At 35.9% G+C, this 17417-nt stretch overlaps 1 protein-coding gene across 7 annotated transcripts in view; it reads left to right on the top strand.

Annotated features, from left to right (window-relative positions):
• The window catches only part of lyst (lysosomal trafficking regulator), a 104951-nt gene extending 88361 nt beyond the window's left edge, over positions 1 to 16590 (top strand). For all 7 annotated transcript variants that reach the window (XM_067385658.1, XM_067385656.1, XM_067385659.1 and 4 more), the window contains 11 exons: positions 1777 to 1917; positions 2131 to 2348; positions 3166 to 3396; positions 3762 to 3951; positions 5529 to 5665; positions 9159 to 9257; positions 12014 to 12153; positions 13067 to 13164; positions 13318 to 13474; positions 13708 to 13779; positions 14638 to 16590. In XM_067385658.1, the coding sequence (XP_067241759.1) occupies positions 1777 to 1917; positions 2131 to 2348; positions 3166 to 3396; positions 3762 to 3951; positions 5529 to 5665; positions 9159 to 9257; positions 12014 to 12153; positions 13067 to 13164; positions 13318 to 13474; positions 13708 to 13779; positions 14638 to 14776 (1622 nt within the window). In that variant the 3' untranslated portion in view covers positions 14777 to 16590. The remainder of the gene's footprint in view (positions 1 to 1776; positions 1918 to 2130; positions 2349 to 3165; positions 3397 to 3761; positions 3952 to 5528; positions 5666 to 9158; positions 9258 to 12013; positions 12154 to 13066; positions 13165 to 13317; positions 13475 to 13707; positions 13780 to 14637) is intronic.
• The last annotated feature ends 827 nt before the right edge of the window (positions 16591 to 17417 follow it).

Below are 17417 nucleotides of genomic sequence, written 5' to 3'. Positions count from 1 at the left end.
TTTTTGCTCACACCCAAATAGGGGCAAATTTGACAAGCTATAATAAATGATCTGTGGGGTATTTTGAGCGGAAACTTCACAGACACATTCTGGAGACACCAGAGACTTATATTACATCTTGTTAAAGGTCCCCTTTAACTAGGGTTGGGAACCAAGAACCGGTTCTCATCTGGAACCGGTAGTGTTTTTTGGAAAGAACCAGAACCGTGCAAAATTTCTACGTTTCGGTTCCGAAAACGGTTCTGGTGTGATGGGTGGGTGAAATGCAGGGAGCGAATTCTTTAATAGAGACGTCTCATCTCATGAATATTATAGCAATGAATGCACTGAAAAGCCCTCGCGCTACTCGTATACGTCAGATATCAATAGAGAGAGAGATGCACAAAGCTGCACGATTAATCTTTAAAAGATCGCGTTCTCAATTTCATCACCCACATGATCTAATTCCTAAAAGACAACGATTCACCCATGTTTATTAAACCTTTGACAAAAATTAAATCTCGACATTCAAATCTGCGTTCGCGCTGCCGTTGATCTGAAGAGAGTTGTCATGTGTAGATATAAACAGCTTCACAATCTTTTCAAACGCACAGTATCATTATTTCTGTCTGACAAATATTCCAATTATAACAGAAGTATACAAAAGTTTATTATTCAGATAGAAGCGCTGATGTTACCGATCAAAATATAATAAATTACCTTCTGAAAGTAACTGGACTTCAAATAACGACTGTATCGATTGCATTGTTACGCCACTAGGGGGCAACAAATTTTCTGTGTGTCTATCACTGAATCATTCTTTCAGAAACAATCTATGAATCCAATTTACAAAAATATTCTGTTTCACCTAAAGTGTTACCAAGTGAAAAATATTCTGTTTCACCTGGTAACACTTTACAATAAGGTTTATTTATGAACTAACCATGAGCAATGCATTTGTTAATGTATTTGTTAATCTTTAACCTTAGTTAATAAAAATACAGCTGTTCATAGTTTGTTTGTGTTAGTTTACAGTTCATTAACTAATGTTAACAAATACAACTATTGATTTTAATAATGTATTAGTAAATGTTAACATTAACAAATATTAATAAATGCTGTAGTAATGCAGTTCATTATTAGTTCATGTTAATGTAGGCCTGATAAGTGTTAGCGAATATGAGATTAGCAGTCTGTTAAATTCATTTTATAAGAATAGTAAACACAAAAAGGCATGTTTGAGTTGAGTATTGTGCATTTTTCCCTTACTATTATTTTTTATTAGTTGTTCCGGAACCGGAATCGTTAGGCAGAACAGGAATCGGAACCGGAAAAATTCTTACGATTCCCAACCCTACCTTTAACACATCCTCTTGTACATTATTATGTAAATGTTTATTATTTGCATATTCAAGAAAATTAAAGCTCTGCAACATGAAATCAAGCACTTAAAATCTAATGCAACCACCCCTTAAAAAACACTGAATGCATCATCTGTTCATAACTCGTTTTTTGCAGCATCACCCTCTACAATTAAGATTATGCATCGCTACGTTTTTAATATTTAACAGCACCTGCGTTTGCAGCGAGGTCTTCAAACATGTCAGTGTGATGCTTTTAAAGGCTGTCATTGAAAAGGGCCTTTCTGAAGTCTCACTCTACATGCATTAGCCTCAGAAAGATGATCAGGCCTTTCATCAAGCCTCTTTCCTTCTTTCTCTGTCTATTTTTAGTTCAGTTGGTTTATCCATATCAGGTTACACAAGAAACTCATGAAAGGTTTTGTGTGTCTCGCAGACCAGAGCTTTGATATTCCTGACCGAACGTTCCACTCCATGAACACCACGTGGCGTCTGTCGTCCTACGAGTCCATGACGGATGTCAAAGAGCTCATCCCAGAGTTCTTCTACCTGCCTGAGTTTCTGGTCAACAGAGAAGGTGGACACTCTTTTTACACCTTGTTTTCTTCTTCTAGCATCCAAAGAAAATGTCACAATCAAAAAAAAAAAGAAAATAACCTTTAAGTAACCTAGATCTTCAAGATGTAACCAATGAATATTTATGTAAAGCATTCTTGTCAAATCATATTATTAAAAAACAACTTTCCTCTTCTAATGTTAGCGTGGTATTTCCCACTCTCCCCTCTGGCAGGTTTTGACTTTGGCGTGCGGCAGAACAGCGAGCGGGTGAACCACGTGAATCTGCCGCCCTGGGCCAGGAATGACCCGCGACTCTTCATCCTCATCCACAGACAGGCTCTGGAATCGGATCAAGTCTCCCAGACGCTCTGCCAGTGGATTGACCTGGTGTTTGGGCTCAAGCAAAAGGGCAAAGCTGCAGTCCAGGCCATCAATGTCTTTCATCCTGCAGTACGATTCCTTATTACATACAGCTTTAGCACACTTAACGCTGATATTTTCTGTCTTTTGATCTTTTAAAAAATTATGAGTGGATCAAAGCCTGTCAAAAACATGTTTAGGATATATTTTATCCCCAAAAATGATTTTGTGCTTAAAAGAAATTAAGCTTATTTTAGGGCCACTACCATTCAGAAGTTTGGGGTCGGTACGATTGTTTAATGTTTTTGAAAAAGCTGCATATTTGATCAAAAATAAAGTTAAAACAATAATATTGTGAGAAATTATTACAATTTAAAATACTCGTTTTCTATTGTTGTGTATATTACAATATAATTTATTCAAAGCTGAATTTTCAGCATCATTACTCCAGTCTTCAGTGTCACATGATCCTTCAGAAATCATTCTATATGCTGATTTGCTGCTCAAGAAACATTTTTTTTTTTTACCATATCATATTTATTTGCTTCATATTTTTATGGAAACCATAATAAACGTATTTTTCAGGTTTCTTTGATAAATAGCAAGTTCAAACAAACAGCATTTATTTGGAATAGAATCTTTTTAATGTCTTTACTGTCACTTTTGAACAATTTAATGCATCCTTGCTGAATAAAAGTATTAATTTCTTTAAAAAATATATATTTCTGACCCAAAACTTTTGAACAGTAGTGTATGTATCAGCATTACTGTATACCGGCCATCTGACACTTGCCCTTTCAATTTCTCTAATCAATTCGACATTGATAAACCCATGTCAGAGATACGTTTCATCCTGTTAACAAGCATCCGTAAATAAATCAGATTTTTCCCCTCCCTCTCTCTTTAGACTTATTTTGGCATGGACGTATCTGCTGTTGAAGACCCTGTGCAGCGTCGGGCTCTAGAAACTATGATCAAGACGTACGGCCAAACTCCCAGACAGCTGTTCAACGCCTCCCACATCAGCCGAGCCGGAACCAAACTCCTATCGGAGGCAGAACTGCCCGCGGCCATGGGCCTCCTGGTGCAGCTAGCCTTCAGAGAGAGCCGGGAACAGCCCAAAGAAACCACCTACCCGGTGCGTCAAACACACAGTGACGCAGTTTGACATTAAACAGCTTAAAGGTTATGTTAAAGTGTCTACTACAATAGGTTTACATGCATCCAAGGTCAAAAACACTCATAATATACATTGCAGCATCAGCTCTTTTCTCTCAGTCTCTGAAATGGTTCAAGAAAGGTTTCATTCTCCCTAAACCCTTCCTTTCCAAGAGCCTGTTCTGCTCTGATTGGACAAAAAGAAAATGTCCATTACCATATATGAATTTCAGCTCTTTCTCAGCACTTGATATATAACATTGTAATGGACAAAAAATAAATACTAGTTTATTTGAATCCCAAATGATCTTTTAAAGCCTTTAAATCATCTCCTGTCATCTCTAGAGTCCTCTGCCGTGGATAAAGGGCTTGAAATGGGGCGAGTATGTGGGTTCCCCCAGTGCTCCGGACCCCGTGGTTTGTTTCAGCCAACCTCACGGCGAACGCTTTGGATCCCTGCTGGCGCTGCCCACACGTGCCATCTGCGGCCTCTCCCGCAAGTTCTGCCTCATGATGATCTACAGCAAGGAGCAAGGTGAAAGAGACACACAAGAAACTGCTTTATCGTGCATAAAAACATAACCTGATATACAGTGCTGTTCAAATGTTTGGGGTCAGCAATATTTATTTATTTATTTTAAATTAATACTTTATTCAGCAAGGACACATTAAATTGATCAAAAGTGACATTTATAATGTTAAAAAAGATTCTATTTCAAATAAATGGCTTTTTTAAAAACTTTCTATTCATTAAAGGCACAGTATGTAAGTTTCGCCACTAGAGGCCGCTTATTCAAAACAATAACAAGGTAACTTGATGACGCTGTGAATGACTGTGGAATCATGGGAGATGTCATCTTCACCTCCACAGCTGAAGATTATGTAAAAAAACAAAAGGGAACAAAGACCTGTTTTAACTCTCTGGAGTCCGTTAACGTGCCGGTGCGTTTTGCAGGATTTTTTTCACATTGCAGCAAAACAGACTTAAAATACTCTGTCATTTCTTGTCATAGAGACATAAGTAATATATCTATTGAAACTATAGAATGTCTTCTTTTATTTCTGTTTATCTGGATGTTAAAGCCATGGTTAGCGATCTCTAGAAGACATGCCGTTAGTTCCTGGTTCCTTTTCTTCTTTATATGAATTTGTGGACTAAAGGTGCACAGAGCGCCCTCCGGCTGCAAGTATGAATTGAAAACACAGAATCCAGAACTCATTGTGATGAAATTGACTTAAACATATAAGAATCCATCAATATTTCTCCAAATGTGCATGCTTTTAAGCTAAAAGCCTATATGAAATGCCATAGAGAATAGAAATACAATATATTTTACCGTATATAATAGAATACCATTATTTTAAATTGTAATAATATTTCACAATATTGCTGTTTATGATGAGCTGAGACATGATTACAGAGGGTTTTTTTCACAGCCTACCTGACTGAAAGGCCTCATTAATATGCAAGTCATTTCAGGTCATTATTATGTGATTCTTTTGTCTTCTCAGGTGTAAACGACCCATTATTCATGTTGATTCACGCATACTGCGTTTCTTGACAAAAAGTGTCTTACAAAAACTAAATCAGTATATTGTTGTATATGAAGGAGTAGGCAGCATAATTTTTGCATAATTCTGAAGCAAATATACTATTTTTTGCCTTATTTCAGTGACTTAAGTTTTTTGTTTTTTCAATAACCACGCATAAACATTATTCCTTCAAAAATACAAACATGTACATACATGTTCCTCACATATTATGGTAGCCTAGTTTGTGCTGAATACAGTGAAATGACACAATGTCATTTATATGTTTATGAACAACTGAAAAAAGCACAAATGTCAGGGCATGTCAAAACTTCTCCAAGCCCCAAATCAGTCTCAGACTCCAGAGGGTTAACAGGGAAAGCAGGCGGTTTATCAACCAACAGCCATAATCTGTAAATGTACAAATATTGAATGATCAATCAGCCCAACTATTCTGTGTTTCTGAGTTTCTGGTACTTTCATTACATCTACATTTGTGTCTTATCACAATTATCCATATAAATGAACAAAATGAAGTGAGTGTGCCATATAAAATCACAGTTTTCCCCTCCTCTCTCTCAGGTGTAAGGAGCATGCACAGCACGGACATACAGTGGTCAGCTATTCTGAGCTGGGGTTACACCGACAACATGCTGCGTCTGAAGAGCAAACAGAGCGAGCCGCCCATCAACTTCATTCAGTGCTCACCGCTGCACCAGGTCAGAGTCTAACATTCACGGGTTACGCTTGGACAGTTTTCAGCTGAATCTGTGTTTGACACATTTCAGTTTGTACACATTTTGTGATGTGGCAGTACACTCGTCTGTTACATGTACAGCACCCTCTACTGAAAATGACTCTCATAAAACAAAACATAGCTCACAAGAACATGCACAGGTCACATTCCACCGCTAAATCAAAAGAGCACAATAAGAAATAATATTTTGTGTAATTGTTTTCATCATGCCACAATTATAGTCTAAAAATAGACTAATAGAAAAATCTACACTATTGTATGAAGTCTCTTATATCAACCAGGCTGCACATATGTGATCATAAATACAGTAAAAACATTAATATTGTGAAATATTATTAGCCGTAGCCATTTTTTTTATTGTAATATATGTTAAAATGTAACTTATTCCTGTGATGCAAAGCTGAATTTATTCTATAGCGCTTTACTAAGACATTAGTAAACAGTCATTATTCAGCTGCAATCATTTCAGTGTTGATTCAGTTCAATAACTGTGTAAAGTTCATCAATTAAGGAATTTATTGATAAAGCAGTTCTGCAGAAAACAGTGATGTCATCGTCCAGCTCAGTTCAGTTCTTACCCAATAGTGTCAGTGCAGTCAAGTCAATAATACTGCTAAGCAACTAAGCAAGCCAGAGGCCATAATGGCAAGGATCACATGATCCTTTAGAAAGCATTCTAATATGCTGATTTGCTGCTCAAGAAACATTTATTTTTATTATTTAATGTTTAAAACAGCTTAATATTTTTGTGGAAGCCATGATTTTTCTTCTCTTTGATGACTAGTTCAAAAGAACAGCATTTATTTGAAATTGAATCATTTGTAACATTTAGTGTTGTCGAAATTATGACATACATTTTTGTGATTTAATTTGAAACATTTTTTTTTTTTTTAAAGGTGCCATCGAACGTTTTTTTACAAGATGTAATATAAGTCTAAGGTGTCTCCTGAATGTGTCTGTGAAGTTTCAGCTCAAAATACCCCATAGATTTTTTTTTTTATTCAATTTTTTTAACAGCATAATTAAGCATAATTAACTATGCACCGATATATAGGTTGCGGCCCCTTTAATTCTCGTGCTCCCCCTCCCACGGAGCTCGCGCTTGCTTTTAAGCAGAATAAACACAGTTTATACAGCTAATATAACCCTCAACATGGATCTTTACAAAGTGTTCATCATTCATGCTGCATGCATGCGTCGGATTATGTGAGTATTGTATTTATTTGGATGTTTACATTTGATTCTGAATGAGTTTGATAGTGCTCCGTGGCTAAAGCTAACATTACACACTGTTGAAGAGATTTATAAAGAATGAAGTTGTGTTTATGAATTATACAGACTGCAAGTGTTTAAAAATGAAAATAGCGACGACTCTTGTCTTCGTGAATACAGTAAGAAACGATGGTAACTTTAACCACATTTAACAGTGCATTAGCAACATGCTAACGAAACATTTAGAAAGACAATTTACAAATATCACTAAAAATATCATGATATCATGGATCATGTCAGTTATTATTGCTCCATCTGCCATTTTTCGCTATTGTTTTTGCTTGCTTACCTAGTCTGATGATTCAGCTGTGCACAGATCCAGACGTTAATACTGGCTGCCCTTGTGTAATGCCTTGAACATGGGCTGGCATATGCAAATATTTGGGGCGTACATATTAATGATCCTGACTGTTACGTAACAGTCGATGTTATGTTGAGATTCGCCTGTTCTTCGGAGGTCTTTTAAACAAATGAGATTTATATAAGAAGGAGGAAACAATGGAGTTTGAGACTCACTGTATGTCATTTCCATGTACTGAACTCTTGTTATTTAACCATGCCGAGGTAAATTCAATTTTTAATTCTAGGGCACCTTTAAATCAATTAACACAGCGCCCTCTTGTTGACACGTCGCCCATCCTAACTAAACAGATAAAGTCAAGGAACAAAGTTTTAGGGGCTGTTTACATGACACCATTTTTAACTAAAAACTTTTTATGCATTTTGGCCTTTCATTTACTCGACAGCAGCGTTTTGAGGAACTTGAAAACAAACTTTTGAAAACAGGTTTCAAAGTGCACGTTTTTGAAAACGATACCTTTATCATCTCCGTGTAAACTATAAAAACACAAAATTGTGAAAACAGTAAAGTCGTGCATGTGTATTACATGTTCAGTCTATAGGCGTATAGTGTGGGTTTTTTTTTGTTTTGTTTTTATTTTTTTTAAAGTGACATCGCCATCTACTGGCCTGGCCTGGCAGCAGAATACAGCATTTTTACTCGTTTTTGCAGATCCATGTCAATGGAGATTTTTTTAACAACATTGTCGTCTGTACACAAAAAATGCAAAGGAAAAACTTTTCTGTTTTTAGTACACTGTTATCATGTAAACATACCCTTAGGTGGAAAGTTTCACTATAAAAAGCTGCCAGGAAAAAAGAAATGTAAGTTTGCAAAGCGCATTCACCTCAAAAGTAATTAATCTTTGATGTATTATCTCAAAGCAAAAAAACTCTATTCGCATATTTTTTGTATTGTGGACCTTTTTGAAATTCAACCGTCACTTGAACATGAGACAACTTTTATGGTTAATTTTGATCCTTGATCATTTTGAAATTAAATGGCACTTTAACATACAGGCCTGGGTTTCTTTTATTAATTCTGTGATTTTTAAATTTAAATATCTGTTATGTAGGGCTGCACAGTTAACCGAATTTCTAATCGCAATTACCACAATTATGTAATCGTTCAAAGGCTCAATTACAAAAAAGTTCACTTACATTATTCTGCATGCTTAAGATGTGTTTGGCTATCTTAAGGGTTTTTTTCCCCATTGTTTTAATTTTAGTTTTAGAAGAACATTATAATACCATGCATATTTGTACTTCTTTTATTTAAAGAAGAAACCAAACAATGTATAGTTGACATTTGAGGCTTAATGCTATAGAAAAGCAATAAAAGTTTTCAGGAAGAGTGTTTTCAGCTTATAAAAATATGGCATACACTTCAAACAGTGGTATAAAGCTATTCAAAACATAAATTGTGATAATCGTAATTAATAATTGCAATTACAATTTCAAGGGAATTATCTACAATTATGATTTTTGTCATAATCGTGCAGCCCTACTGTTATGACAAACTTCAGTCTTAAGAAGAAAAAAAAAAAAGATAAATTGTGCGATTAATCGATTCATTTTATTTTAATCGATCAACAGCCCTAGTAACATTATAAATGTATTTACTGTCATTTTTTTATCAGTTTAATGCATCTTTGCTGAATAAAAGTATTAAAATAGTCTTTCTGACCCCCAAGCCTTTATTTGTGATTTATGTATAATATGAGCCAGGCATGGGTTTTGTGAGATTCGCCTATTTATGTTATCATGTCATCAAATGTTCTCTGCTTCAGTAATGTGTTTCCTGCCGTGCCGTCCTCATCTCTGTCTCTCTGGTCTCTCCTCAGGTGACTAGTTGTGCCTGGGTGCCGGACAGTTGTCAGCTGTTTACAGGCAGTAAGTGTGGAGTCATAACCGCCTACAGCAACCGCTTCACCACCACGATGGTACGTAACCATGGCAACATGCCCCCCCTTCTCCCCCACCCACGCAGCCGCCCACGTCCATTATCACTCCCTGTAGAGCACCTACACACACACACACACACACACACACACACACACTCAGTGTTTGTAGTGGCCTTGTTAGTCATCTCCCGGTTGCCCTAGAAACACATTTCCTGCGGCCCACAGGTGGGCTGAAGTCTGGGCGTCAGACGGCTCTTTCAAACTCTCTCATTGATAACGCAGGTGCTGTTCTGTTTCTCTCATTTGTTTAAACGAATCTTTCTGACATTTGAAGAAGTATTTCAGTTCTGTCATCATTTTTGTGTGTTGTTCCAAACCTGTTTGACTTTATGATCCGCAATAGCAGATATTCTGAAGAATGCCCACACTGCTCTTTTTCAAGGTCCATAAAAGTGATACAGAAAATTTTGAGGTGATTTAGTGTATATGAATTTCAGATTTGCTTCACATGTGCATCTACTTTTCTACAGAATTGGTTCAAACTGCTGTCCTACAACCAAAAAACATGTTTAAAAAAACATTTAAGTATTCAAATTTTAGATGTTTACTAAGATCCTTCTATTATCTATTGAATCCCACAATAATATTTAAAATATCAGGAAGCTTAATATGTATAAAATCATCATTTATTGGGTACTTTCAATTGGGAGGTGACCGTCCCGAACCCTAACCCATAAAATTAAATTTGTAAAAAGTATTTTTTTCCATTGTTGTTTTTAAAAATATATTTTTGATTATTTATTTATTTATTATTTTTTAAAGTGAAGATAAAAAATATATATATATTTATTTTATATTTTACTTCTAAATCATGGAACTTTATGTAAAAAAAAATGTCATACACTGAAACATACACCGAAACAGTGTATGTTTGAGTCCATTGTCTGAGACTGATTTTAACACACTTCTACATTTCTGATATTAATATTCATGTGTTTCTCCCTCTCACAGCCTCTCTTTCATAGTAGATAAGTCCATAATTTTGAGTTAAATGTGTTCAAAAGTCTGAAAATCTGTGTGGAGCTTTAAGGAACATAACTACGAACACCTTTTTCTGCAATTAAGCAAACTTTTTTGGGTGTTATTCCATAAAATTTAGTTTTTATTTGTGTACAACTGTTCAGAACTGTGCTAGCTAACCATGTGCTGATTAGCATCTTTGAGCAGCTCAAAAGTATGTAAAATTGTCACTACCGAAACAGTCATTACCAAAACATCATCATTGTATTGGTAGTGACAAAAGGAAACACAATCATTTATTTGGGGGAAATAAACAGAATTTTAGTACGGTTATGCAAATCATTAGTATTTTAGTATGTTTTAGTATGTGAGTTAAAATTATGTAACATGATGTAGTCGCTTCCAACACATTACTGTCACTACCGAAACATGGGATGTTTTGTCAAAAATAAAGTATATTGAATGATCAACTAAGATGTTATTATAGTGTTTGGTTCAATGTTTATTCAAACTAATGAATCCTTTACTTTGAAATCAGTATGATAAACGTTATGACTTTTTACAAAGAAAGATTGTATTCAAAATACAGCAAATCTAATTAATTACGCTTGACATACTGTTTTTGTTATTGAATTACCTGTGAAAAGGGTTTTTTTTTTTTTTTTTTTAAATAGCAAAAAAATATACATACATGGTAGATGTAAATAAAATCTTGATTACGGAAGAAGATTAGGGCCAAGCAATAATAAAAAAAATAAAACCATCTCGAGATTAAAGTTGTTAAATTTCGAGAAAAAAGTCGAAATAAAATGTTGAGAATAAAGTCATTAAATTACAAGGAAAAAAGTTGTTTAATTGAGAACAAATTCGTAATTTAACGACTTTTTTCTCATAATTTAATGAGTTTATTCTAAACATTTTATCTCGACTTTTTTCTCGAAATTTAACGAGTTTTTTCTCGTAATTTAAGAAGTTTATTCTTAACATTTTATCTCAACTTTTTTCTCAAAATTTAACAACTTTAATCTCAAGATGGTTTTATTTTTTTATTATTGCTTGGCCCTAATCCTCTTCCGTACTTAATAGATCAATGTAACCTTTCTAATTAAATAATTTATTATTGTGTTTCAGTAGTGACAATTTTGGGGAGAGGAAAAATATTCCAAAACTTTCTGAAAATACAATATGAGAATTAACTGCACAATTACTAGAAATGTGTACCTTGGATATTATACAATTTGCATGCATAGAAAATTTGTGGAAAAAGACTTTTTTTTTTTTTTTACAACACATTTCCAACTCTGAACCAGTTCTGTAGAATGGCCCATAAATGTGTCAGCAGATGTTTTTATTCAAATCAAAGCGATACCAAGTTGTAAAAAAAAAAAAAAAAAAGTTCCCATTTTAAAGGAGAAACTGTTTATCAACCAACAGCCATAATCTGAAAATTCACAAGTATTGAATGATTAATAAGCCCAACTAATATATTAGTCAATTACTTGACTGTATTTTCATCCATGACCAGTTTCTAGTGCTTTTATTGATTTTACTCTTACATACACCACATATACAGCCATGTGGTGGGTTGTTTACTCTGTACCATAAAAGCAGATCAGAATCATCTGTTAAAGCGGATCTTTCAGCTCACTTCTGTTTATTCAGGCCATTATCAGTGCTCTAATGAGGCCATTAGCCAAACCCTTACCCATGAGACCTGCAATTACGGTCATTCTCCATTTGAGAAGTGAGAGTGTAAAGTCTGTTTATACCTTCAGCCCACAGAGATGGAGGTGGAGTCTCAGGTTCACCTGTACGGCCACACGGCGGAGGTCACGGGCCTGTTCGTCTGTAAACCCTACAGCATCCTCATCAGTGTTAGTCGAGACGGTACCTGCATCCTGTGGGACCTCAACAGGTTTGTGTTAAATGAGATCACATTCATCTTAAAAAGTTAGTTCACCCAAAAATGAAAGTTCAGTCATTTATTACTCACCCTCATGTCATTTCACACCCGTAAGACCTTCGTTCATCCTCAGAACACAAATTAAGATATTTTTGATGAAATCTGATGGCTCAGTGAGGCCTGCATTGACAGCAAGATAATTAACACTTTCAATGCCCAGAAAGCTAATAAAGACGTATTTAAAACAATCATGTGACTACAGTGGTTCAACCTTAATGTTATGAAGCGACCAGAACATTTTTTGTGCACCAAAAAAACCCAAAATAACGACTTTATTCAACAATTTTCTAGTGATGGGCGATTTCAAAACACTGCTTCATGAAGCTTTATGAATCATTTGATTCGAATCAGTGGTTCAGAGCGTGTATCAAACTGCCAAAGTCATGTGATTTTAGTAAACCAGGTTTCTTTACGTCATAAGTGTTTTGAAATTTCAATAGTTCACATGACTTTGGCAGCTTGATACATGATCCGAACCAATGATTCGAAACAAATGATTCGTAAAGCTTCATGAAGCAGTGTTTTGAAATCGCCCATCACTAGATATTGTTGAATAAAGTCGTTATTTTGGGGTTTTTTGGTGCACAAAAAGTATTCTCGTCGCTTCATAACATACAAGTCTCACAGCAGACACGCCCCTTAAAACAGAGCGCTAAAATCAGAGTAGGAAAAATGCCTTTTATTTATAAATTGACAATTTTTGATGTAAAAATCATACTAACATTATAAGTGCATCCTGGTAAACATTATAAAACAATAAAACAGCGCAGTTCATGACCCCTTTAAATAACAAACCACTTTATTGCAGTATTTTCTTTCTTGTAATGCAGTAATGAGAATCTAATGAGTGTTTGGTTGTGTTTAGGTTGTGTTACGTCCAGAGTCTCACAGGTCATAAGAGTCCAGTGAACGCAGTGTCAGCCAGTGAGACGACAGGAGATATCGCCACAGTCTGTGATTCAGGTGGGTGTTTCCTGGCAGTCAGTTCTTTTTTTGTTGTTGTTAAATTTTGCTGTGAACCTGTTACACTGTAAACAGCTGCTGAAAATATTTGCAAACAAATATTAATTTGTATAGAATGTCGTTCTGCATTTCATGTTCTCTGTATATGTCTAGTGGGTGGAGGAAGTGATTTAAGGCTGTGGACGATTAATGGAGATTTGATCGGTCATGTTCATTGTCGAGAGATCATCTGCTCGGTGGCGTTCTCCAATCAGCCGGAGGGAGTGTCGGTCAACGTGATCGCCGGCGGTCTGGAGAACGGGGTGGTCAGGTAAAATACTGACCCCTTAGCTAGTTTGGGACCAGTATAGTTATTATTCTGTAAATGAAAACAATGTGCATTATCTATTCATTCTATTATTGTACAGCCATATTGAATGGGTTCCATAAAAACAACAGAATGCATTGTGTTTTAAGACTCTTATTGGGGCTTTCCATTCCTCTTCTCTGTCATCATATTTCGTTCTCTACTACTTCTTCTCTCTGGTCCACACCCGCGCTCAGGTTGTGGAGCACATGGGACCTGAAGCCAGTCAGAGAGATCACCTTCCCAAAATCCAACAGGCCTATCATAAGGTACGCACTTGTACCTCATATGATGTCACACAGATTTATTATATCTTGATTAGAAAAGTTGCACTACCAGAACTAATCATGAGTTTGGAGTAATTAAGATTTTGTTTGATCAATAATACAGTAATATTGTGGAATATATTTTAAAATGTAATTTATTTCTTTTTTCAGCATCATTAGTCCAGTCTTCAGTGTCACATGATCCTTCAGAAATCATTCTAATATGCTGATTAACTATTAATTATTAACTATTATTATTGATGCTCAATTGTTAATTATGGTTTTTGCAGATTCATATTTTTGTGAAAACCACGATAGATTTTTTTCAGGATTCTTTGATGAATAGAACAGCATTTATTTGAAATTGAATCTTTTGTAACATTATGAATGTATTTAATGTCACTTTTGATCAATTTAATGTGTCATTACTGAATAAAATCATTATTAATATATTTAAATCTTGTTTACCTCAAAACATTGAATCATAGTGTATCATGGTTTCCAAAAAATCAGAAGCAGCACAACTGTTTGATAATAATCATAAATGTTTCTTAAGCAGCAAATCATCATTTCTGAAGGATCATGTGACACTGAAGACTGGAGTAATGATGCTGAAAATTCAGCTTTTAACAATACATTTTAACATATATTCACATAGAAAACATATATTTTAAATTGTAATAATATTTCACAATTTTTACTGTATTTTTGATCAAATAAATGCAGCCTTGATGAGCAGAAGAGACTTCTTTCAAAAACATTTAACTTTTGACTGGTAGTGCACATCTCAAATGTTTAAATGCATTTCCTGTTCCTGATGATCATGTGCTTAATGACGTTTCCTTCTTGATTCTCTTTCAGCCTCACATTCTCGTGTGACGGACACCACCTGTACACGGCCAACAGCGAGGGCACCGTGATCGCGTGGTGTCGACGAGACCAGCAGCGCATGAAGCTGCCCATGTTTTACTCTTTTCTCAGCAGCTATGCTGCAGGCTGACTCCCGCGCTGACGCGGCCTCGTTACCCGTACAGAACGGACGCTGTGAGCGACCCCGCTGACCCAGGAAGAGGAGGAGCCAGCATGCACAAAGCCCCGCCCATGACCATCACAGTATCCGCCCCCTGATACGTCACGGCAATGCACGGCACTTTATGCTGTGCTACAAGCTACTGTATCATAAAGAACGGATGTCGCGTGCAGATCTCGGGGTCGTGAGGCAGAGCGAACGCAGGCCTTTTCCCCCTATCATTTCTTTTCGTTATCTTTGTTTGTTTTGTGTTTCATTCGACTGGTTTGTTTGTGATTTCGTGATGTTTGATTTTGAAAGCTGCTACAGTCTGGTCCACCCAGACCAAACATTTGAAGGCCTGTTTCTCTTTCCTTCATTATGTCCCTCGTCTCGCCCACCCGCCGCTGTCCTGAGAATAGAAATCCTGCTTTTTCAGACTGAAATAATCCAAACACTACCGTCTGCAGGCATGCTCGCGTGTCGGACTCTCGCATGAGCGACATGCGGCGGCAGATTGAATGTGTGCACGCAATGCCTTGTTAAACTTCTCATTGATGTATTTATTCTCAAACAAGGATGAAAGCCACATCTAAACGTCCGTTTCTTGTTCTTCATTATAAGATGCACTTCCTATGACGATGTGCAGTGAATGTCGAAGGTGGTCGTGCGTCAAAACCGTGCAAATATTTATTGTTTTTATTCCAGCAACTCAACCCAAACAGCCCAGATGCCAGTGAATAAGCGCATCAAATTCATATTAATTCATTAAAAACACGCTTTCCTTCTGTTCTATACAGTTCAGTTGTGTGACAAATTAGATGTTTTGCATGTTGTGATCACTCAAGTGTTATCTAACATCAGAGAAACAATTGAAAGTTTAGTCAAATCTACCTTTAGGACCATTCTGACTAATTTATGGGTGATTTTTTTACAATTTTAAATTTTTTTGGTTGCAATAAAAACATCCTGATTACTGTACAAATGCAAAACTATTTCCCTGGAAAATTACAATCTCCTGTACATACATTCACAATCTCACAGGAATCTCATGCTCTTGAAGTCTTAAGCGTCGGCCAGCCTTAAATGTGGAGGAAACGAGCGTTCGTTATCTAAACATGATCCAGAGTGTTGTCTGCCTTTTGTGTTTGTTGTTTTCTCCTTTGTACGAGTCTTACATTGCAACTAATTTAATTAGCTTGTCTTACATTTTAGTGTTTACCAGAAAGGGAATGCTTTCACCTTTTTCCCCCTTTGTTTTGCATTATTTTCAGAAGCATCACGTGTATCGCAAAGTTCGAATGAAGTTATTCACCGTCAATGCAAATCCAGAGAACGCCAGCACTTCAATGGAAGGTGTTTCGTCAACTAGTTAGGGAGAATCATGTGGTGTTTACAGAGCCCTCCTAAGTTGTGTGGTTGTTTTATGTTTTTTTGAACATTTTCCATGCTTGCATTACATATGTATATCTCTTAATTATTGTGCACAGTATTGTCATGTTTGCAGTTCCCTCAGAAAGAGATTGATGTTACTGTCGTTGTGTGAGTTTGTAAAGCAAGATGTGTGGATTTGTATCACGAAAAGGCTTATTGTTGAATTAACAGTGGTTTATGTAATTTAAGACTGATATGTTCACCAAGGCCTGGCTGGGACATTTCTAAATTTTTTTGTATTTATGAAATATATAATAAAATGTCACCTATATAATATAAATATAAATATTCAAGAAATTTTGGTTCAGTTTTATTGCACTTGTTTCTCATGTACGATGTTAAAAATAAAGGTTTTGCAGCAATTTTTTTGGTTCCCCTAAGAACCTTTCAACCCCCTGTAGTCAATCATTTTTTCCCTTAAATGGTTAGTTCACCCAAAAATCATAATAATGTCATTTATTATACATGTCGTTCCACACCCGTAAGACCTTCGTTCATCTTCAGAACACAAATTAAGATATTTTTGATGAAATCCGATGGCTCAGTTAGGCCTCCATAGCCAGCAATGACATTTCGTCTCTCAAGATCCATTAATGTACTAAAAACATATTTAAATCAGTTCATGTGAGTACAGTGGTTCAATATTAATATTATAAAGCCACGAGAATATTTTTGGTGCGCCAAAAAAACAAAATAACCACTTATTTAGTGATGGACGATTTTAAAACACTGCTTCAGGAAGATTCAGAGCGTTATGAATCAGCGGTTCGGAGCGTCAAAGTCACGTGATTTCAGCAGTTTGACACTCGATCCGAATCATGATTCGACACACTGATTCATTACGCTCCGAAGCTTCCTGAAGCAGTGTTTTAAAATCGTCCATCACTATATAAGTCGTTATTTTGTTTTTTTTGGCGCACCAAAAATATTCTTGTGGCTTTATAATATTAATATTGAACCACTGTACTCACATGAACTGATTTAAATATGTTTTTAGTACATTAATGGATCTTGAGAGACGAAATGTCATTGCTGTCAATGCAGGCCTCACTGGGCCATCGGATTTCATCAAAAATATCTTAATTTGTGTTCTGATGATGAACGAAGGTCTTACGGGTGTGGAACGGCATGTATACTAAATGACATTATTATGATTTTTGGGTGAACTAACCCTTTTAAGTCATCTTTGATCACCAAA

The sequence above is a fragment of the Chanodichthys erythropterus genome, chromosome 5, assembly GCF_024489055.1.
Source record: "Chanodichthys erythropterus isolate Z2021 chromosome 5, ASM2448905v1, whole genome shotgun sequence".
Lineage (NCBI taxonomy): Eukaryota > Metazoa > Chordata > Actinopteri > Cypriniformes > Xenocyprididae > Chanodichthys > Chanodichthys erythropterus.
This window is presented reverse-complemented; position numbering and strand designations above follow the sequence as displayed.